The sequence below is a fragment of the Lontra canadensis genome, unplaced genomic scaffold, assembly GCF_010015895.1.
Source record: "Lontra canadensis isolate GAN:19392208 unplaced genomic scaffold, GSC_riverotter_1.0 scaffold254, whole genome shotgun sequence".
Classification (NCBI taxonomy): Eukaryota; Metazoa; Chordata; class Mammalia; order Carnivora; family Mustelidae; genus Lontra; species Lontra canadensis.
In genome coordinates, this window is record NW_022631248.1 from 110,624 (window position 1) to 132,673 (window position 22,050).

General features: G+C 50.0%; 1 protein-coding gene across 1 annotated transcript in view; it reads right to left on the reverse strand.

Annotated features, from left to right (window-relative positions):
* Window positions 1-2,868: 2,868 nt before the first annotated feature.
* The window catches only part of LOC116862533 (PDZ domain-containing protein 2-like), a 91,761-nt gene continuing 72,579 nt past the window's right edge, over window positions 2,869-22,050 (reverse strand). Inside the window, 7 exon segments of the mRNA XM_032849859.1 lie at window positions 2,869-5,855; window positions 7,162-7,296; window positions 10,125-10,386; window positions 11,045-11,146; window positions 14,461-14,578; window positions 15,319-19,363; window positions 21,735-21,879. Of these exon segments, the coding sequence (XP_032705750.1) occupies window positions 5,689-5,855; window positions 7,162-7,296; window positions 10,125-10,386; window positions 11,045-11,146; window positions 14,461-14,578; window positions 15,319-19,363; window positions 21,735-21,879 (4,974 nt within the window). The 3' untranslated portion in view covers window positions 2,869-5,688.

Sequence of the window (22,050 nt, forward strand, 5' to 3'; positions counted from 1 at the left end):
TCTTGCCTGAATCTGCTGGGATAGCCACTGGTTTTTAGTTTGGATGTAGTCTGGGTTAAATTATGAGTCTGTTGTTTTATAGCTTCTGAATTTAGCCTCCTGTTCATTGTATGATTAAAAAAACAATTACGATACACACTTTAAAAATGTGTTTATTGATGTCTTTCATAATACTTTTTCTTTTGGGTCCTAACTTAATGAATAATATTCTTAAAGATTTTTTTTTTAAGGAGTTTATTTATTTACAAGAAAGAGAGCATGAGCAAGCATGAGCAGTGGGGAGGGGCAGGGAGAGAGGGACAAACTGATTGCCTGCTGAGCACAGAGCCCAATGGTGGGGCTCAATCCCAGGACCCTGAGATCGTGACCTGATTTCTTAATTTTCTACCATTCATGTACTAGAATTAATATCACTTAGACTTGATATTTTCTTTAATGTATTGCTGGAGTCTACTGTCTAACAGTTCATCAGGATTTTTATTTTATTGATGAATATGCTTTGCCCATTTTCATTGTATTCTAAACATTTTTCAAGTTCATCTTCAATGCCATTGACTTGGGTTTCTGCAGTTTGATTTGACTTGATGCGTCTGATATGGCTTTAGTTTGGTAAGGTGGGCTCTTCAGTTTCTGTTCTTAGTTCTACCAGATCCATATTAATCTCACCTGATTTTATTTCTTCTTTAATCTTATGTTTCTTAGAAGCTACATTCTCTTTAATTATATTGAGAATACGAAACAGTTTGTGTGTTAATTTTCTTTTGATGCCCAAGGTAGCCCTCCACGTTATATTTTTTTATCTGCCTTTTGCATAATCTCTTTCAGCATCATCCCCCCACCTTTGCCAATTCTGCCTTCATGAGGGGGACTCTTGCTGAACAAATTGGGAGAGGTGAGGGTTCCATCTAAGCCTGCTGTTTGCCTGGAATTGGTCAGTCGTGGATATATTAGATCTCTTGCTTACGTATGTTCAGTTCCTCCCTTAGCACGAGAGAGGAAAGTTGGATAGCAGCCAATATTAAGATTTTATTTATTTTAGAGCAGAGAAAGTGCGAGTACGAGGAGGGAGGAGCAGAGGGAGAGGGACAAGCAGACTCTGGGCTGAGCATGAGCCTGATGCGGGGCTGGATGTCAGGGTCCTGAGATCAAGGGGCTGAACCAGAATCAAGAGGTGGCTGCTTCACTGACCGTGCCCCCAGCGTCTCACTTTCGTCTTGCTTCAGATAGAGGTTTTCGGAGGATTGGGAGGAGAGCATGTGGAGTGGTACTCACTGTAGCCTTTATGGGGTGGCTGAGTTGTGGCAGCTAAACTCTTACTGAATTAGTTGATCCCTTTTGTGGTAGGGGCCTGTCTGGCAGGGATTCCTCTCAGCCCAGACCATTCCTTGTGTGTTACGCTTCTGCCTGCCTAGGTTGACCCACGTACCTGGAAAAAGTAAAACAATCCCCCGTCTTCAACCTCACCCTTACTGTCATTCTGAGGAGAGTTAATGGCTCCAATTATGAGTGCTTCCTGCTTCTTCTGGGGCCCACTTTCTCCTGTAATCCCCTTTCTCCAGGTTAAGAATTGGTGGCGTTCTTCAGAACTCTCATTTTATACCTCCTTTGCTTTCTCTCACTTAGAATTGTATCCCATTTCATTGTTCTTCGGTTTCGTCTTGGGTCTTACTGTACCTGGTATATAGCCTCCAACGTTCATAGAATGGGTGGTTTCTATATTGTATTAAAACACAAATTTCCCTCTTTGTATTTGTTTGGGTTTTAGAGAGAAGAGTTATGTGAACAAGTAAGTGCGCCCTCTCCCAGAAGTAGTTCTACCCAAGTAGGAGTGAGCCAGTCAGAATCTTACTTTTGGGGTATATATGGAAAAAAAAAATCAGGCAGGCAGCAGCTGGTATGTCCTGAGAAATTCTGTGATAGAGGCCAAAATTATGACAACAACATTCATAAGGTTTCTAAGAAAAGGTATGAAGAGTTGGAGGATAAGGTCACCAGCTGGTGGAGGGAGAAGTGGGTCTACAGAAACAGACCCACATAAAGCAGGGGAGTCTTATCAGCGGAGGGCACTGAGTGACCCACGAACCCCACTGTTCCTCCAGTCTCAGAGGCCTGGTCACATGCCGAGTCCCAGTCTTAGATTTCAATGAGATGCCATCTTGTCTTCTTCCTTCGGCCACTCTAGGTTGGTGACTGCATCTTAAAATCAAGAGAGCCTAAGGAAACTAGATGCTTTTAATTTTACTCTGGGAAGGAAGATCCCAGGCCACCCATGCATGTGGTGGGGGGAGGTGAGTAGATCGCGGTTTTGAGAAAAATGAGGAATTGCAGTCATCATAAAGAAGTGAGAGAAAAAACTGACAAGGAACAATTGCTGAGTAGCATGGGGAGTCCAGCTGTGGTTGGGAACCATGAATTTCTAGTAGTAGTATTCTGTGTGGTCGTTGGATTTTCTCCAGGAATAGGACTGTAGGAACCAACAAGCTGGGTAGCTGGAAGGAAGGATCATGGACTAGGTGGGACGAGGGTGCGGAGTCTGGGCTGGGTGGGGCTGGTGCTCTATCATGGGTCTAGTCTGAACAGAGTAGAAATGAAAGGGTGGGGATTCTGATGGGGAGAAAACAGATAGTGGTCGGGGATTAGAGGGCTTGCTGAAACGGAAGACTTAAGTAGTAATGAGAGGAGGGCGTGGGTAAGATCCAGGAGGTGAGGAAGTTGCAAAGGCATATGGGATATGTAAGATTGAAGGAAGTGGAAGGGCTTTAGATTGGGCCCATCCTCAGTGTGGCCCTGTAAGAACTGTTGATTTTCTGTTGCATTTGGACCGCTCACTCAATGATGTAATAATTAAGGTAATAATAAACACTTCTCAAGATTTTACAAGGTTACTTTATAGATGGCAGAATTAAAAAAAAAAAGTAGTAAGCAGAGTGTTTATTTTTTTAAAATTACTTAAAAAAGGTTGTTTACAGAGATGTGGATTTACATAACTTGGCGACAACATTTTAAAAATGTACAGGCTATTTCATATTATTGCACTTACTCTTCCATAATATATAAGGCATTTTATTTTACATAAATAAAGGATAATGTAGAATATCATACAACAGGTGTGGTGCCAATTAAGTCAACCATAAAATTAAATGAGATGTGTTTCGGAGGACAGAAATGCAATCCAACTTATTTCAATCTTCACAGAATATCCTTGCAACTACAGTTTACTTGTTACAACACGTATTTACCCTCATAGCTTATTGTGGATGACTGATGCATTAGAAAACTGAAACAATGAAAGTTTTAGTAGGATAATAGAATACCATTAGTGCTCACTTCAGGAAGTGTGGGGATTAGACTCATTAGAAATACTAGTCATGCCTTGAACACTGAAGACAAATAAGTAGCTTTCGATCTGAGGGTCAGAGATAGTTTAGCCTTTTGCTTTCTCCCTTAAGTTCCAACTGTTGGCCAGGGAAACCCTTCTGGCAAGATATACTAGAAGTGATGACTTTAGCCTACTTCAGTGAGTGAAAGGTCCACCCTTGTCCTTTTCAGAGAAGATGATCAGAGACTCGGAAGGAGACTGTTCCATTGCGCTGAACTGCTCTAGAAATTCCGGTCTGTTCACATAGGACTGTGAATTTCTTACTAGGAGGCACAGCTGGAAGAGTGGAGGCAAATATTCTTACCACTTAGGCAAGAAAGCAGAAACCACACCCCTGACCCCAGAGACTTAAAAACAATCTAGCATGCACCTTGCACTGACTGCCTACAGAATCCTACCAGGAAGTGTAGTGAAAAGTAGAAGTTACATGAGTCATGTCTTTCTAGCTAACTCTTGTACTACATTCTCTTCTGTATAACCTGTTTAAAAAAAATGAGAAGTCTGGGCTCACACCAGCCAGATACTTCATTCTCATCCGAGAGACCCCTGTGGGCCAACTCGGCAGAGGTTTTATGGTAAGGGAGGAGTCCCTCGGAAAACGATGTACAAAGGTGACAGCGCGAGCATCTCCGTGATGGGGGCAGGGGCGGGTGTACAGTGACCTCACTTCTGTTCTCTAAGCCACAGATCCAGGCTGCAGGTTACTGAAGGAAGCGTCCAGCACAAAACCTGGGCGGCGTCCCGCACGCAGTTTGGCGTCCTCACCCGTAGTCCCAGGACTGGAGCAGCTGGTCTGGGTCCCTCTCGGGTCGGGGTTGTGCAACACAGTTCTGTTTCTTTACCTTGAAAGAGTGACTCACCCGCATTCCCCGTTGTCTTCTTTTTACATTTTGGTAAGTGAAGCTGACGGAGGTTTGGAATTTAAGAAAAGAAGGTGCAGTACGAAGGAGAGGAGCCAGTTTTGGGACCGGGAGCAAGAGCACACTGACTGGGAGCGGCTACGGGGAGAAGTCATGCTTTGACAGGAGAGCAGCCGGGACCAGCTTCACGGGCAGTGTGAGTCACGCCAGTCTTCTGCAGGGAACAGTTTGGGCCAAAGGAAGAATTTGCAAAACAGGAAAACACCAGCAGCAAGCAGTCCCTGCAGGGGCGTCGTCACAGCCAGGTCAGGAAGGTGGGCTGGTGCTTAGAAAGGGGCCGTTTCTTAAGCTTGTTGGCCAGGGGGAAAACCAACCAACCAAAGTCCCAAAAGGATGATTTTTAAGCTCTGCCCTTTGGATTGTAAATGTAATGCCTATGTTTATAAATCCAAGGATGCTAAAAAGATTACTAAAAATTTAGCTCAGTGTTGGGAGTGCATGAAATATAGAAATGGAAACCCAGTGACTATAGTATTTCTGCCCACTCCTGTGTTGACTGGTCTTGAATTCAAGCACTTACTCAAGACAAGTTCCGAACCATGTGCAAGGTGCTTTCAGAGCTGGAACCCGCTGCTCGTTCTAAGCAGCAGAGTTCATGGCTAGTTAGTACGGTTTATCAGAACAGCGTTTCTGTAAAATAGCCTTACGACTTACACTTTCAGATCACGATCAACACTTCATGATGATCAGTAACCCACGGAGTGAACCCTGCAGCCACACAGTGCACAGGACACTCACTAAAAAAATACCACTTTCCGGATTTTGCTTTTTCATTTTTGGATAATTCCTGAGCTCAGCTTAACTGTTAGGTCAGAACTGATTTTTTTAAGTCTCACTTTCTTTTCACCATAATGTACAGACCTACAGCTCCTTCCACTGAATGTGCCTGAAAGCATTCTCTTACTTACAAAATTATATAAAACTGTAGTCCTTTATTTGTGACATTCGCGTCGCCCCTCAGACTTGGTTGGCTCCCTCACTACCAGGATTAGGTCTGCTGAGCGAGGAGGCAGGAAGGACGCGAAGGTCTTAAGTAAATATTTTGAATGAAGAAGGGCATGCCACATCTTGTGTCCCCATCAATAAACACAAAAAGGGAGGGAAGAGGCACCGGAAAAAAAGGATCCCTCCTGGCCTCGGTCATCCGGGTAGAAGGCTTCCAGAGGTCAGCGCCATTGCCGTCGCACACACAAGAGGTCAGCTCCACAAAGATGTAAAAACCTGGAGATTTCTGTTGTCCTTGCCTATACCAAGGTTCCTGTGCTGTTTTAGGAACCCAGTGTTGAAAGAAGTTGTTCTGATTTGCTAAAGTAAGGGAACTGAGAAAAGGAGGTGGTTGTTAAAAAATGTAACAAGCCCCACTCGTGAGCGTCACTCCTGGTGCCTGTTTCAGGAAGAATTCCTGTGCTTCCGAATCAGCAACTGCACGGGTCCCTCCGGGACTGACTTCATAATAGTCCAGGCATCAAAGTGCATGAGCCCCACCAGGGGTTTCCCGTTAATGGCAAGAATTTCATCTCCGGCTTCGATTGTTCCCGCTTGTTCGGCTGCTCCACCTGTGAGAATAAACAGACAGCAATGCCGGGGCAACCTCGCAGGATTTCAGGTAAATTCTGGGCGAGCTAAAAACTCAAATGAGAAAAATCTCTGAACGACACGCCCATGATTCTTAGGAAAGGGAAACAGTCCTTAAAACACACAGAGCGTATACCCATGAAAAGAAATTTAGCTATGTAAAAATACTCAAATTCCCTCAAACACGCTATGGACTAGGAGAAGGCAAATTTCAACATATATAATCAAAATCCAGACGGACAGTTGACGCAGGAAAACAGGTTCCGCCTCTATCCGGTATACTGTGACGGCCCCCCGGTGCCTATGGAGAATACTTACACGGCCCTACGTACTTCCCCATCACCGCTGTCTGTACGACAAGCTTGTGGGTGTGCTACATATACCACATATGGATACTCTTAATACTATGACATTACATAGAATATGACATACAGTAGATTTTTCTATGTACTGGTATTAGTATAATAATACTTTTTAGAAAATTGTTTAGAATTAGCATGTGTGAGAGCTGGGGGGTGAGCGGCAGAGGGGGAGAGAGAATTTGCAAGCTGACTCCCTGCTGAGCGTGGACCCCCCCCCCCCCCACAGGGGGCTCCATCTCAGGACCCTGAGATTAGGAACTGAGCCGAAATCAAGAGTCAACTGCTTAACCAGCTGAGCCACCTAGGCATCCCCAGGATAATTATACTTTTAATATAATTGTTTAGCTTGAGAACCTGAAGAGATTTGTGAGAACTGTCCAAGATCATAAAATGACTGATCAAGTTCATAAAGAGACCTCTTATCTACCACATGTTTCAATCATCTTTACTGCTCTCAGCATCCTTTCCTGAAGTCCTGTAATTGAAGTCTAGTATTCGAAACGAATACTATCTCGGTCCATGGTAATTACCCTGACAGGCAATTCTTGATGGCACTGGCTTGGTATGTTTACATCAGTCCCAGCTAACATTAGTTACGAACATGGAGTTTGGGCTCTGGTGTAGAGGTTAGGGATGCTGACCCTGGCGCCTGACTGCCTAGGTCCAAGCCTCGTTTTGCCCCTTCTGTCCGTGTGACCTTCGGTGCTTGTGTAATTCCCCCGTGGCACACACCGTCTTTTGTGAAACAGGGATAATCGTACCTATTTGATAGGATTATTGGGGGGGGGCAACAGGAGTTCAAACACGTAAAATACAACAGGGTTGACATACAGTACACCCTGTATGTGACAGAATGCAAACGTTTTCTAAATGGAAGGCACAGGCACACACAGGAGAGAGCCGCCTGGCTTTTCCAGGGCATTACCTTTGTATACTCTCTTAATGAACAGGGGCCCGTCTCCCGCCGTTGAGGATTTCCCTCCGTCCAGACTCAATCCCAGCCCAGCGGAGGTCTTCAGCACTTCGACACACAGCGCATCGTGTGAAGGAAGGCTTCTCCCTGCAGCAACGACATTTGGAAGGATGGAAATGACAAGGACACTCATCACCTCCTCTCCCATCCCCCAAGTGTCTTACCCTAGCACCCGAGTCCCATCTACCTCTGAAACCAGCGTGAGGATGGGTCTCTCAGATTTGGAGCTGACCTCGTGGCTGTGTTCCTGCTGTACCTGCACCATTTGCTCTTCGAGGCATTTTCTTTAAAGATTTATGTATTTATTTGAAAGAGCACGTGCACATGAGCAGGGGAAGGGCCAGGGAGAGAGGGAGAGATGCAGACTCCCCGCTGTGCTCAGAGCCCCACGCGGGGCTCGATTCCAGGACCCCAGGATCGTGACCTGAGATGAAATCAAGAGCCGGATGCTCCACGGACTGAGCCATGCAGGCTCCCCTCAGCACTTTCTGGAAGCATGGAGGTGGCTCTGGTGCCCAAGGAGAAACCCTCAAAGGCCAGACTGCTCATGGCAAGCTCCACGCGCTGTGGTGGTGTGTCTCGGTGAAGCCACGCTTGGGGAATCAGATCCGATCTCCTGCCGTGTGTCACAGGCCAGGACTGATAGCCTGCAACACCCTCACAGGAGACTGATTGTGGACCCCAGAGCTCCGCGCCTTCCCCCTTCGGCCGTGCATGCTTATCATGCACCAGCGGCCCTCGCCTCTCTCCATGGCAGGGTGCAGAGTGTGGGAGGCACGTTTCCATGGCGGTGGGTCCTCCACTGCAACCAAAGTGTGCCCGCTCTGTGTGCTGGTTTGGAGAGGCCCGGCTGGGATCCATCCTGAGATCTGAGTAGCGATGGTGAGCTTGCCTCTTACTCCTCTTCCTGACACACTGCGCTGGTGAAGGATTTGAAGAGGTGAGTGGAAAGGCATGCCGAGCTCTCTGGGAGGCAGGGGAGGGACCACAGATTGAACTGCCCCCTTGGGGCTTGAGGCCAAGGTAGCCAGCATCCCTGCCTTTGAACAGAAAGGTCAGTCCATTAGTGTGGCTTAGAGAAGGTCACTCCATGTTCTGCGGGGTCTGAAGGCAATGTGTAGACAGGAGCAGCATGGTTTTCAGTAGGTCAGTCGCTTGCTGGTAAACAGAACAGGCCTATTACAGTAGCTCTCAGCTCTGGCCCGGTTCTATTGAAACCCCTAGGCACCTTAGAAAGCTAGTGACTCAGGACCCCGGCCTCCGCCCTCACCCTTCAGGGTTTCTGATTTCATTGAGCCGGTGAATTTGCTGGGCAGGAGGATGGCCCTGTGCAACCTCCTGCCTCCGTCTCCAAGTGGGATACTCTCAGGGCACGTGAAAGGATAGTTCCTTGGGTTCAGGTGGAGCCCTGGGCAGGGGAATTTTAAGGAATAGGAATATGAAAAAATAAAGTTTAAGTCCTGAAAGTGCTTATGATTTGGTGACTCTGTAGAATCTGGTTCAAGACCAGATGTTCTGAAGGTGTCCCAGGAATACTTAATGATTATAAATAACAGGATAGCCTTCTGTATCCTGAGTACATGAGTCTTAAACATTCTGGAAGTTGCTGGGATTAAGCGCCAAGTGGTTTCCTGTGACGTTAAGTTTCTCGGATCCACTGAGAACATACGAAGTAATGGAGACAGCGCTGGGGCAAAGGTGAGCGTGACACGGTCTGATGACTTAAGGTGTTTACCAATACTGGGAAGGGTTTCAGTCTTCAAGCAGCGCAAAAGCAAGACAACAGAGGAGAAGGGTGAGAATCCTCCAGGCCTGTGGAGGCATCTGGACAAGAAGAGTTTCCCACCTGTTTGGCAGAAATGAGTGCTGTTTTCAGCAAAGCAATCATGGATGGCCCAGGCCACCATGAGGCCAAGTTGAAGAGAGGAATTCAGCTTCCCTTGACTTTATTAGGGAGAGATGTTGAGAAGAAACCAAAGGCCTCCTCAGAAGGAGGAGCTGAAGCCTGAGCTTCCACAGGTTCTTCTTGCTTTCAGGACTGAAGACATTGCTCCTGAACTCCAAGAGAGAAACCACCACAGAGGTCTGAAGTAGTTCTCTTGAAGGCCGCATTCAGCCCAGTGCTTCAGAAATAGAAGTGGTACTTAGTTCTGAGCAAATAGCTCATATGCCTTCCCAGTGAGCCTTGTGATAACAGGATGGACAGCGCTTAGGAAATCCACTTCTGAACCTCTTTATAAGTTCTGTTGGTTAAGGCTAGAGTCTGTTTTCAAACATCTGTGCCTCCTCATTTCCTTATGTTCTTCTAAAACCGGAAAGAATATAAACCCTGGTGTTTTCAAGGACAAACGGTAGTTCTGCAATTTCTGCATACTCTCCATGATTCCCCTTATCACAAGAGTTTTGTGTTTTACCTACTGGCCACTTAAGTCCTAAGAAGATATAGCTGTGAAAGGGCTTCCCTTTCCCTCACAGGCGGAGAAACCGTCAAACAGTCGTTAAGTCTTCAACAGTATGGCTTTCACTACAGGGGGCAGTGGTTTCTAACTTACTAGGAACACTTTTTTCAAGAAGCATCCACAAACATTAGACTTTACTACATTTGATTTCTTATTTCTTCTTTTTTTGAGGGGGGGATGATTTGGGGGGCAGTGGGAAGAGCAGAGGGAGAGAAAGAATCCCAAGTAGGGTCCAAGCCCGGTGTGGAGCCTGATGCAGGGCTCAATCTCACAACTCTGAGATTTTTTTGACCTGAGTCAAAATCAAGAGTCCAATGCTTAACTAACTGAGCCACCCAGGGGCCCCTCCATTTGATTTTGCAGACCCCGAGAGCAGTAGTTAAGTTCCTTTTTGTCCAGCCAGGATCTACTCTGCCGGCTGCCCACTCCCTGCCAGCTGTTGAGCTGGTGTCTTACCTAAACCGGGCTCCAGGGTGCTGGTCTTTCTGGAGAGCGAGCCCTTCCCGTTGGCTTCCTGCCTACTGGAGGGTCTGGGCTGATCGTTCCCTTTCTTGATGACCACGAGGACATCTCTGTGCAGCTGTGCTTGGTGCAGAATCTTGAGGACGTCCCCATGGGCTAAGCCAGCCAGTGAGGCGCCATTGACGGACAGAAGGAAATCCCCTCGGTTCACAGTCCCTTCCTGAGAAGCAGCCCCCTGAGAACACACCCTGTGCACCTGGAGCGAGGAAAGACAAAAGCCAAAGTATTTGGAACCTTCAGTAAAAGCAAGAGGGCCGATGCAAATCTGTAGTAGAGAACTTTCTACAGGCAAGTTTGCAAAATCCTACAAACGTTCACTGAAAGCCTATATGCAGTGAGGGATGGAATTACAAATGTCAGTGCCGGCATCTGAATACAATACATTTTCCCCTCAACTTCTCGCTAGCGTCTAATCTGTGTGTGGCGCTTCGTGGGGCAGAAAGGTCACAAAAACAAACAGGACCTGGTCTGGTCTCACGGGTAATCTCAGAGGCCTTCGAGTGATCTAAAATTGGAGGTGGTTCTTGAGAAGGAAGTAATTTCAGAAGCATATGCAGATCTGGTCAGTTAATTCTAGTGTTTTCCAGTGCTTAAACAAAATGTTCAGGTAAATATGAGGAAACTCCAGAAAACTGTGGTTATATATATTGGCATCGAATAGGTCACTCTGTGGTAAATGTGTGTTATCTTTGCCAGTGACTAGTAATGTCTGTCCCCTACTTTTCCATTTTTGCTCTATTAGGAGGAAACAAACACCAGCGTTCTTAGAACACACGGACAGGATTTTGTCCTCGTCACCTCTGAGGCTGCATCAGGAGTGACCTCCCAGAGAGCATCTTGATGTGGTCACTTACCACAATTGATTTTGGCTCCACGTCTGTCCCTCCTGCCACAGTGAATCCCAGACCTGAGCCTTCTTTTTTATTCAAGACTATGAAGCAAACATCTTCTTTATTCTAGTAAAGAGAAACAGAAAAAAGTCCAGCTGGCCTCTGAATAACCCGGGGGGCGGCTCACCGACCTCTGCTCCATCAAATCTGCAGAGAATGCTGACCCTAAAACTTAACCACTAATAACCTGCCATTGGCTGGAAGCCTTACTCAGAACAGAAACAGCTGGTTAATGCATGTTATACATGTTCTCTGTGTTGTATAAAGCTAGAGAAAAAGGTGATTAAGAAAATCATAAGGAAGGGGCGCCTGGGTGGCTCAGTGGGTTAAGCGTCTGCCTTCGGTTCAGCTCATCATCCTGGGGTCCTGGGATCGAGCCCACATCGGGCTCTCTGCTCAGTGAGGAGTCTGCTTCTCCCTCTGCTTGCCGTTCCCCCTGCTTGTGATTGATCTCTCTCTCTGGCAAATACAAATAAAATCTTAAAAAAAAGGAAAATCATAGAAGAATGCATTTATAATTCTGTAAAAATCTGGTGCATAAGTGGACCTGTGCTATTCAAGAGTCGGCTGTCTGTCCCTCGTGCCAAGGGTTAGGAAGCTCTGATGCAAGTGAGTCCTGGTGCAGGGCCGTCGAGCTGCTCAGCACAAACCCGGTGGTTACTCGGGAGCTTTCGCACAACACTGGAATGGGAAGAGCTTCGTCTCAAGCGTCCTGCACCCCTCCTGGGTGGTGCTGACAGGAAGGCGTTTTGAGGGACACCCTGTAGCTGCAGGTCCGCAGGGTGGACATGAACCAGGACGCAGCAGGGGCAGCGGACAATTTAGGAGCTCTTCCAGGCACCAGAGAATGCCTTCCCAAATCTGAGCAGAGCACATCATCTGATAACGAAGGGGATTCTTTATCGCACAGCTGTGTACGTCTACAGTCGAGCCAAGCCAGTGTCAACAAGAACAGAGAGAAGTAGTGCCAAGAGGAGGCAGGACGAGAGACACTGAGGCCACTGATTTATGTCCCTGTCCTGTCATGTTCAGTTCACTGGATTTCAGGTGCAGGTAAGGAACTATCATAAAATACAAAATATGTTAAAACATATAAACTACCTTAAAACTGTCAACTCTTATCGAGACTAGAACATTCCTAGTAGTGTCCTAGGGTTAAGTAGCAAAAGACTGTCCTATGTTTCAAGCACCAAACAAAAGATATTTTGAAATAAAATACTTCAGATAACTGAGTTGGACTAATTATTCTGAATGGTGACTTCCTTCGCTCCCACACTATCTGATGGAGCACCATCTTAAAGGTCTGCATTGCTAGGTTCCCCACGGAGTGATATACAATCTGTCAGTTCAAGGTGTTCCCAGCCCAGCAAGAGAAAAGAATCTAGTAAGAATAACCCTTCAGTGTTGCTTTGATGAGAAAGAGTGAAAACACTAAACAGAGAGAACCATCTCCGTAGTGTGCTAGGGAGGGAACCCAGTATTTAAAAGAAAAAGAGTTCAGTCCTATTAGTGTGTGCTAAAGCGCAACCCCAAGCATTTTACACCTCCCGAAAGACGTTCATTCAACCCAGATCCCCACAGGCCGACACTAGAATATCGCGCAGACTGACGGTGAAGTCCAGCCGTTTCCGCAGTCAGACCCTGCTTGGTGCAGGGAATGAGGACCAGGCTTTCTCAGTGAAAATGGGAGCATGTGGTCTGGTCAATGACTTCTGTGTAGCTTCTGGGAGGTGATGCCTGATACTAAAATAGTACTTCTCAGAGACTTAAATGCCTTTATGGGAGCAAAGACAATATTTGAAAATGGAATTCTCTTGCATTCCAGGATACAACACCAAAATTTTAATTTACTCAAATTTATTTTCTACTCCTGTTTAAAGATACGAGTGTCAGGCCAAATCTCATCTCTAAGTAGCTCAGCACAGCATCAGGGAAGCTACATGCACTGAGAGCTCCCCAAGGTTTGGGTGTGCTGGGGTCAGAGGGGCCCAACTGATTTTTCTGCCTCTGATCTCTCACAGCGCCTCCATCAGGAAGCCGTGGGAATTGCCGTGCACAGTTCCATTTTTAGCGTCCCCACAAACCACACTCACTACAAAAGCAGGCAGGAAACTTCTGGGGTTGGTGGCATGAGCACATCTCTGCTCACGTGAAAGCAAGTGAAGACTGCAGGATTATAAGGGGGAAAGCCTCGTTCTGATCCAGGCAGGAATGCCCTTCCACAGTAAAACATAGTATGGTCTCGTGCAAAGTGTGGAACCAGAGCCAGGTGAGAGGGGAGGTGGGAGGCCCGAGAGGATGCCCCCCACCTCTCCTGGTGGCACTTGGCATTCTGTCCACATAAAGAGTCTCCCCTTTTGTTTGTGGTCCCTGAAAATGGCATCCCGTTTGTGAGCTGGTTGAGACCTTTTGATTTTCTCCTCCATTTTCTCTAACACTGTAATTTAGTCTGGAGGAAAAGGGACCCGGTGAACCGTGATCCCACCGTGCCACCTGGATTGGAGATGCCAGAACAAGACTTGCAGGAGGGCGACGCTTGCTTATTGTCACAGGTTGAAGGAAGAAGGGAGATGACAGACTAGTCCCTTTTACTAAAAGTGAAAATACTGGATGTCTCGAGGTTCACCGCACAGACCCAAACCAGTGGGCTGAGGACCAGAGGGAGTATAAGCTAAGGGCCACTGTCTCTTCCCCATCCTGGTTCACTCCTCAGTAGATGCCAACAGCACAGCCCTCCTGGGTAATATGAGAATTTCTGGAACAGTGTTCTTGGACTTACTAGTCGAGAAGATTTGTTCATAGTTCCTTCGTTTCTCTAAACAACTATTAGGGTTCAAATCTCTATGGGTAGTCCTGAGAAATTAATGTTCTTCAGCGACACATTCTAGATATGAACCCATGGCTTCAGTTTGTTGAAGGACCTCATCTGTAAGGACCACCGTGTCTCGAACCTCAGGCTTCAGAAGCTCCTGGGCTGCGGGCCCCGGCAGGGCTACACAGACGCGCTAACCCGCGTCCCCAGCAGGTGGCTCCCTTGACAAGTAGTTGAGGTCCAGGGATGCGCTTGTGGTCCTTCCCTCCCATCTCCAAGCCCCGACTTCCGTTCTGAGGACCCTCGGGGGACACACTCCAGACGTGGGGGGTGAGGAAGGCAGCTCGTCACTACTGGGGAGTCACACCAGCAGCTGCGCCTGGATTCCACAAGGCCTACCTAGCTCGAGGAGCGAGCCGCGGAGTGAGACCGCAGTCAGACCCCGCTGAAGAGCTCCCCGCACGGGACCCACTGCAGGTCCCGGGGCTCTCTGGGCTCGGGGGCCCAGTCTGAGTGCGCATGCGCGCGGCCGCTGCTCCCTCGCCCCCACTTGTCCGGTTTCGCTCACCTCCGATTGTGCTTTCGCTTCCTGAATGAGAGTGAGGACGGTAGATGGGGACCCCACTGATGACAGAACAGACTGCACTCTTTGCTGGTCCCCCGCTGAGATGAGAAGCTGATCCAAACTAAAAAATATAAATATATTTGAAGAACATTAAAGAAAAAAAGCGATTTTTCCATTTCATAAGGACATATTTTAAAAGATCTCCTTTCTACCAAATCATGCTCTCTTTCGGTCCTAACAACTCTCCATGCAAACCAAGGGGAATCCTGAGAGCTCTAATAGGAACTTATTCGCTGCCAACAGCTCGGGGAAGGACTATGGCTTCTGGGATCCCTCCAGAATGTTAGGGAACCAATCCTGGAGCTTAAAAGAAAATTTCTGACCCACTAAAAAATATTCTTTAAAATATGTTAGAAATTTTCTGCTGAACTCTGGTCACCTTCAAAGGCCCAGGTTCTCCCCCGAGGTGCATGGTAGGTGCCAAATCCCTTCCAGGCTCCTCTCCTGGGCTACAATCTAGCAAAGACTTTCTCTGCAGGCACTGTATGTTCTAGTATTGACATTAGAAACAAAGGGGCTAAACGTAATGTGGCATCCTGGAAGAGAAAAAGGGGGTTAGTGAAATTTGTTCGGTGAAATCAGAATGAAGTCTGTAGTTTAGTTCATCGTGTTCTGCCAGTGTTAACTCCTTTTGCCAACTGAACCATGAATACGTCCGATGTTCACATCGGGAGGCGCTGGGTGAGGGGTTCTTCACAGGAGCTCTCTGCGTTCTCTCTGCAACTTCCCATAAACCTAAAGCTAGTTCCTACTTCTTTTTGAAACGTTTATTTGAATAAAAGGGGAGAGGCAGATACTTACTTGACTGACCAGCCTTTTCCAGAAGGCAGATCCCGGGTGGTTTCACCCACATGATGGGCTGCACTGGGTCCCCCAGGCTCACTGGCTTTAGGGCTGCTTCTTCCTGGACAGGCCCCATCCCCTGGCTTCATGGGGCATGAAAGGGCGGTGGATCCACCGAGGCCTCCAGCGGGAGAGCCGAGTGACCTCCTGGGGACGATTTCCAGCTCGGTTTTGAAGAGCCCGGCAGTGGGCCTTGCCGGGAAATCCTCGCTGCAGAGCTTGTCCAGGTCTGGCATGCTCAGGGCACGCAGCTCCTGGAGCTTGGAGCGGGACAGGGGCGACGGCTGGGTGTGGCGCACGGAGGACTTGTTCCTCTTGCTGGGAGAGGCTGGAGTCACAGTGGGGGTGGGAATTCCAGAAGATTTCTTTGGGTCCAGGTCGGGGCCCTTGTTCCCAGCCTCTGCTGGGTTCTGCCGGGAGACTGTCAGCGTCGTGCTGGACGGGGACTTGCTCATTTGGGGGATGAGGGTGCTGGCTTCACTTTGGCTTTCGCTGCAGGAACTCAGGCTGCGTCTCAGTAACCTTGCTGTCACGTCAACAGGGTGGCTGAGGCCCCCCGAAACAATGCTGCCAGATGACCGTCTCCCGATGGGAGGCTTGGAGCTTACTGACAAAAAGGGGGACGCCCCAGACTTGGCCACCAGCCGGTCCGAATTGGCCAGGTTCTCAAAAGACTTGATCCTCTGCTTCACAGAGAAAAATGAGGTAGATTCATAGTTCTGCTCAGGGTAGTAATGTCTTCTGGTGACTTTGATTTTGTCTGTGACTAGACAGCTCCTTTCTTGCACTGAAAGGACATCCCCTTCATCTGTGGTCGGAAGGTTCCTCGATGTCTCCAGAAGGGGCTTTACGCTATATACGCCCTGTCCATTAGCCAGGCCAAGGACACTGCCTCTGGTTGCCTTGGCCTCAGGGAGGCCCCCACTTGTTGCAAGGATCTGGCTGTCCCGATGCGAGCGACCTGGGCTGGGCAGGCCATGCCCCTCCCGGCCAAAGTGGCTTGAAAACTGGGCAGGCATGGAGTAGGTCCTGGTCGCCGGCCTTGGTGTGAAGTATGGATGGTCATCTAGTGCTGGGCCCCCTGCTGCACCATTCCTGGGCATCCCTAGGGAGCCTGACGCCTGGCTTGCCTTCGGCTGGGAAGAATCGGCCTTTTTCGCAGGGAGTTGTGGGGAGGAGGAGGAAGAGGCCAGTTTTGCCACGCCGAAAGGTCGCTGGCTTTCCGGCTCCACCTGGGAGGCACGAGATGGGAGCGATGATGGCTGATGTGGGGTCGGCTCCAGGTACTGGTGACAGGGTCTGATTTCACTCTTGTCCTGACAGTTGCTCTGGGCCCAGAACCCTCCTAGTCTGTCACCCTCAGCGGGCTTGTCACCGCAGCCATTCTTTGGCATTCTCTCACAAGAGATTTCCACTATTTTCAGCTGGTTGGTTCTCTCTAGGGGATCGCCAGCAACTATTTTGCTTCCTCTGTCGCAAGTCACCCCTGGTTGGGCTGCCTGCAGTGCCGGATCCGTCTGGCTGGACCCGCGCCTCGCGCTTGGCCCTGGAGGTGGGACGTCCTGCCCGCGGGCGGCTGGGGACGCGCTGCTCCCCGAAGCTGCAGGGGGCGCCCTGCTCTCTGGGCTGCACCGCGGAGACGCGGGGGCGGCTGCGTAAGGGCCGTCAGGCTCCGGGTGGAAAGCCGCCTGCGATCTACGGCATGCGCCTTGCTCAGGAAGGGTCCTGGGGGAGGTGTGGGGCGAAACGGAGGCTGGGATGCTCGTCGCGGACGCGGGGGGCTTCGGCGACCCCGAGGCAGCAGGCGGCCGGCTCTCCAGCACGCACTGCGGGGGGCTGGGGGCTGCTGTGGCGCTCTTCTCCGGCTCCTCGGGCTCGGCAGTGTGGAACCGGGGGGCTGCTCCCTTGGGAAGCGCTCTGTGGGAGGCCTGGGGCGAAATGAGGGGTTTCCTGGGGTCCATCCCACCGGCCTTGGCCGCAGGAGCCGCAGGGGCCTCGGCAGTGACCTTGCTCTTGCTTTTGATGCTCAGTCTCTTCAGCTTAGGGCCGGACTTGGGTTTCTGACCGTTATTTAACAGTGTTTCCACGGAACCTTTTTTAGGTGGGTCTTTATTTTCCAGGCTCACTTTCAGCTGTGGGGGGCTCTGAAGCCCAGCAACCCCCTTTTTGTGGCTGGAACTCGACCCCTGACTTTTGGAGTCAGGACTCCTGGCGGGCACCACGGGCTGCTCCTTTTCCGTTTTGCCCTGCGCGGCCGAGCCGTGGTTATTTTTGTTTATTTCTTTAAACCAGGCCATGATGGGCCTCCGGGAGATCATTTTTGGTTTCTGGAGCGGGTCATCCACGCCCTGACTTTCGGAGACGTGCAGGCTCGTCAAAACGGATTCTCCATTCTTAGGGACATCCGCGCTGAAGGGGGACGGATTTTCAGTGGCATTGACGTTTGTGTCTTGTTTTTTATTGGGCGTTTTGTCACCGAGCAGGTCATGTTCTAGACCGTTTACCACGTTCAGACTGCGGAGAGTGACCGGAAGGCTGTGGAAATGCCCGGCGGCCTTAGGGGGCCGGCCGCTCTCCACAGCGGAGCCCGCGCGGGGGGCTTGCAGGGTTTCTTCTTCACACGGGAGCCTGGGGTTCCGTGACGGCCTTCGGTCTGCATGAAGCTCCTGCTCCCGAGAGCTTGTATCCAAGGGAGAAAACGGCTGCGAAGAGTCTGGAATCGAAGGGCAGGAGGTGCTAGGGACAAAGGACGCTCTCTGGCGCGGGTTTCCCACCACCTGACTGAGCGCGCTGTGCTTCAGCGGCAGCACTCTGGCCGGCACCGGGCAGGGTGCAGGCTGGGCGGGGGCGGGAGCAGTAGCTGAGCGGGGGTTGGGGGAACCATCTGGAGAACAAATCTCGATTTGCTCCTCCTCAGACTCCGTAGTGTTTTCCTTGTGAGAAGACCGGCGAGAATGAGGGGGTGACCAGTTGTCCCCGCTGGAAGCTCGTGGGGCTTCGCTGAGTGATTCCGGGTCAGAAGACGAGTCCTCTGCATCACCATACATGGATGAGAGGGATGGCTCTGTGCTGTCGCCGAGGCCTGACAGGGACATGCTGTCTTCGTGAAAACTGCTGAAATTTCTAGAGTAGTTGCTCAGGAAGTTTTTGTTCACAGTAAAATGTTTGTCAGGATTAATGGAATCCAAAACGGAAGGCTGGGAGGCCCAGTGTGGGTGAGGGGGCTGGCCAGCAGCTGCCCAGGTCCTCCTCGGGGTGGGGGTCTGGCTCCCCAGGACTGGCTCGGCAGGGCGGGAACCTCCGCTTCCAGCTCCTGCTGGAGGCTGGCCCTGAGAATGTCCCTCTTGAGTCAGCTGGTCCCCTCTGTGAGGAGACCGGAGTCTTGGTTCTGACGCATCCAGCTCCTTGAGGAGTTTGTCGATGTCGGTCACCGGACTGCCCCCGCGTTCCCTGGTGCAGCAGTGGCCCGAGACACTGCCACACACCCCATCAGCCTTGTCAGCAGGTGATGGCAGGGTGGGGCTGGCCTGCGGGGCCCTCTCAGACCCAGAGTCCGTTCCCTTGAGCAGAGCAGAGCCCCGGGAGTTTTCGGGTACGAGGACTGCTGTTGTCTGTGGAGCCTTGCTGTGGTTACCGGGAACTTTCGGTCTCTCCTCCTGGGACGTGAGGTCTCGAGACAGGGCGGTACCAGCTGGAGATGCTCGCTCTGCCTCAGGTCCTCCCCCGTGGGCAGCTGCCTTCCTGGGCGAGCTGGCTTCTGGGGCTGCTGGAGTGTTGCTGAAGTCATGCCGAGCCGCTGCCGTCTTCCTGGGGGATGAGCTGCGCTCCAGGCCGAGTCCCACTTGACATCTGTCCTCAGACTCAGGACCCCTGGGTGCCACTGGCTCTCTGGGGTCCTCAGGCCGCCTGGCTTGCCCTATGTCCATGGAGGTCTCGCTGGGGTCAGGATGAGCTGTCCCCTTCTGCCCTGGGGTAGGGACGAGGTCTGGGGGGCCATCCAGCCCTGGGTTGAGAATATAAATGAAAGGTGGGGTGAGAATATAAACAAGAGGTGGGGTGATAGGGGAGAGACAGGGGAAAATGTGAGAAAATAGAAAAACTGGTAATTTTTTAAAAAAAAAGGAAAATTTAATCTGTGTGTGTGTGTTTTTTTTTTTCCAGAAAGACCTTCTACAACCTAAATGTAGCCTTCCCGTCGTTCTGTTCTTGCCTCTAAAATTACAGAGCACTCACATCTAACAAATTCCACCCTGCTCTCGATGCGCTGAAACCCCTCAGACTGGCTGGCAGGATAAATCTCTGTTTCTGCCCCTTTCTCCCTTGGTAATTTTTAAGGATGGGGACATCAGAAATCCTTCACTGGGTCTCTTGACACCATCTGCTCTGATGGCAAAAGCCTCAGGAGTCAGGCTCGTTCATCCCTTCACTTTGTGGTTCATTCTGCGGAGGTCTGGGGTCTCCGGTAGCGCTTGTCGTGGGTTTGGCCTCAGGGTTTGGGTCGTAAGCCGTGCAGTGTTGCACAGTCAGGCGCGGACCTTGGGGGACTTACGGCTCAGTGCGGGAGAGGAGAGAGGAGGCAGATTTGGGAAGACACAGGGGAGCCGCAGAAGGATGCAAGCTGGACCCATGCCTGGACTGTGTCTTGAGTGTGTTCAGAGGCCCGCGAGTACTGCAAGGCCACGTGACCTGGGAAGTGGGGACAGAGGGGTGGTGACCTGACGGGGGTTCCGGGGGAAGAGGTGGCCACACGGAGATGAGGAGGAAGATGAAGAAAATGGAATGAGAGCAGGGAAGAAAGAGCATGTGATGGGAAGGGTGCAGGGAAAGGTGTCAATGCCAGGGACGGCATGACATGGTCATTCCAGGAGGTGGGTCCCAGAGAGCCTCTGTCCTGGGGGTACCTCCTTGTAAGGCCCTGCACACCCTCAGGCTAATCTGTGCGCCTCTGGCCCATGGCATCGGATAATCAGGGGAAACTGGCATAGAAGAGAACAGTAGATTTGCTATTTTCTTAGGAACCAGGGGTTATAGTGACACAGTCACAATGAAAGCACCTGCTTTGAGAAGACTGTCTACCCAAATGTTACACTCCTTCCTCATCTCCCACGCAAATCATCTTAATTGCATATGCCTTTCCCCTCCTGAAGTCCCTGTGTCAACAATGAAGGACTAATTATTAGCACTGTGCTACGAGTTCCTCATGCACTTAGTTTTCCTCCCAACACCATGAGGTGGGTCTGGTCTCCATCTGCTTTGGAACAGTAGGGAACTGAGGCACAGCGTGGCTTAGCAGTGGGTGCAGGACCACAGAGTGTACAGCCAGGGGTCACCTGGGAAGTCAGTCCCATAGCCTACCCCATTCTCTAAACCCTGACTGCATGACCTCTGTGTAGACAGCACCTGGCCACAGCAAGGTCGGCCCATCAAGACCTCGTGGAGACTGTATGTAACTTCCCCAGGCCGCCACGAAAGGCGAGGGATATGCCAAGACTTGACTCCGTGGGCTCCTGTCCTTCTCTGCTCAACCTTTTGAATTCGCTTCAGAATGACTTTCCTGCTTCTGCTGGTGCCAGCCATGGGGAACAGTCACAACGAGACAAAAGGAGGGGACGTGAAGGTTATTCTCTAGCTTCGGATCCACTTGCTGAGCAAACCCTAAATTTTTATTAACAATCTGACTTTATTGCAAAGTGTGTAACTGAAGAGCATTTTTGAGGGAGGTTAAGTGACACAGAGGCAGTTCTTGATGTCACCCCCTTCCCCAATCACATCATGGGAAGGACGATGACTCAATTATGGCACACGATGGGGAAGAGGGCCCGGCAGGCTTTGCAAACGATGTTGCAGGTACGGAAGGCCACGGCAGACGTGGGTGCAGTTTCCTAGCTAGAGTCGGTCACAGAGGTGCTGAGGCAGACGCATTAGTGCTCAGGACGGCTGGCCGGGCCCAGCACCAGTCACCCAGGCCAAAAGCATCTTACTGACCTCAGTATGCTGCTCAAACATTATATTCTGCGGATGCAGGAAGTAAAAAAATATTTCTCCATGCATTTGATTTCACGTGAGCCAAGTATTGAAATTCTGAAGGGCAGGAACTCCTCTATGTCATCTCATGTCTCATTCATGAAGGCACCCATCACAAAATAGTAAGGAGTGTCAAGTGGCTGGAAATGGACCACTCTGATGTGGAATTAAAACTATGAGTTCAGGCATGATGATCTAGTAAAGTTAAACGCAGGCAGCTTGTAAATATCACTAATCTGTGGAAGAGGTTTTTATCCCGCCCCCCTCAAATTTCTCCACATATAACATTTTTATTAGGGTAAGGTCTGCTCTCCCATCTTGAAGCTTAACAAGCAATGAAATAATCTTACCTGTCCTGGGTTGTTGACCCTGCTCTGGTGCAGCTTCGAGCAGGTTCTCTGGGCAGAGGCCGGCATCTGGGTGGGGCGGGGCAGCGGCAGGCTCCCAGTTGGCAGGGACATGCCCATCGCCGACAGTCAGCTTCCCCAGAGATTCCTGGCACAATGACAACCACGAGTCACTCTTGACAGCTTTCAGGTTTTCTGTGCCCTAACACATCACACATGAAAGCTCTGCTTTAGGAAATTTCAGAGAGCCCTGGACTAGGAGCCACAGGATCCAGATTCTGGGGTTAAGGCCGCTAGAAATTACATGGTCTTGTCACTC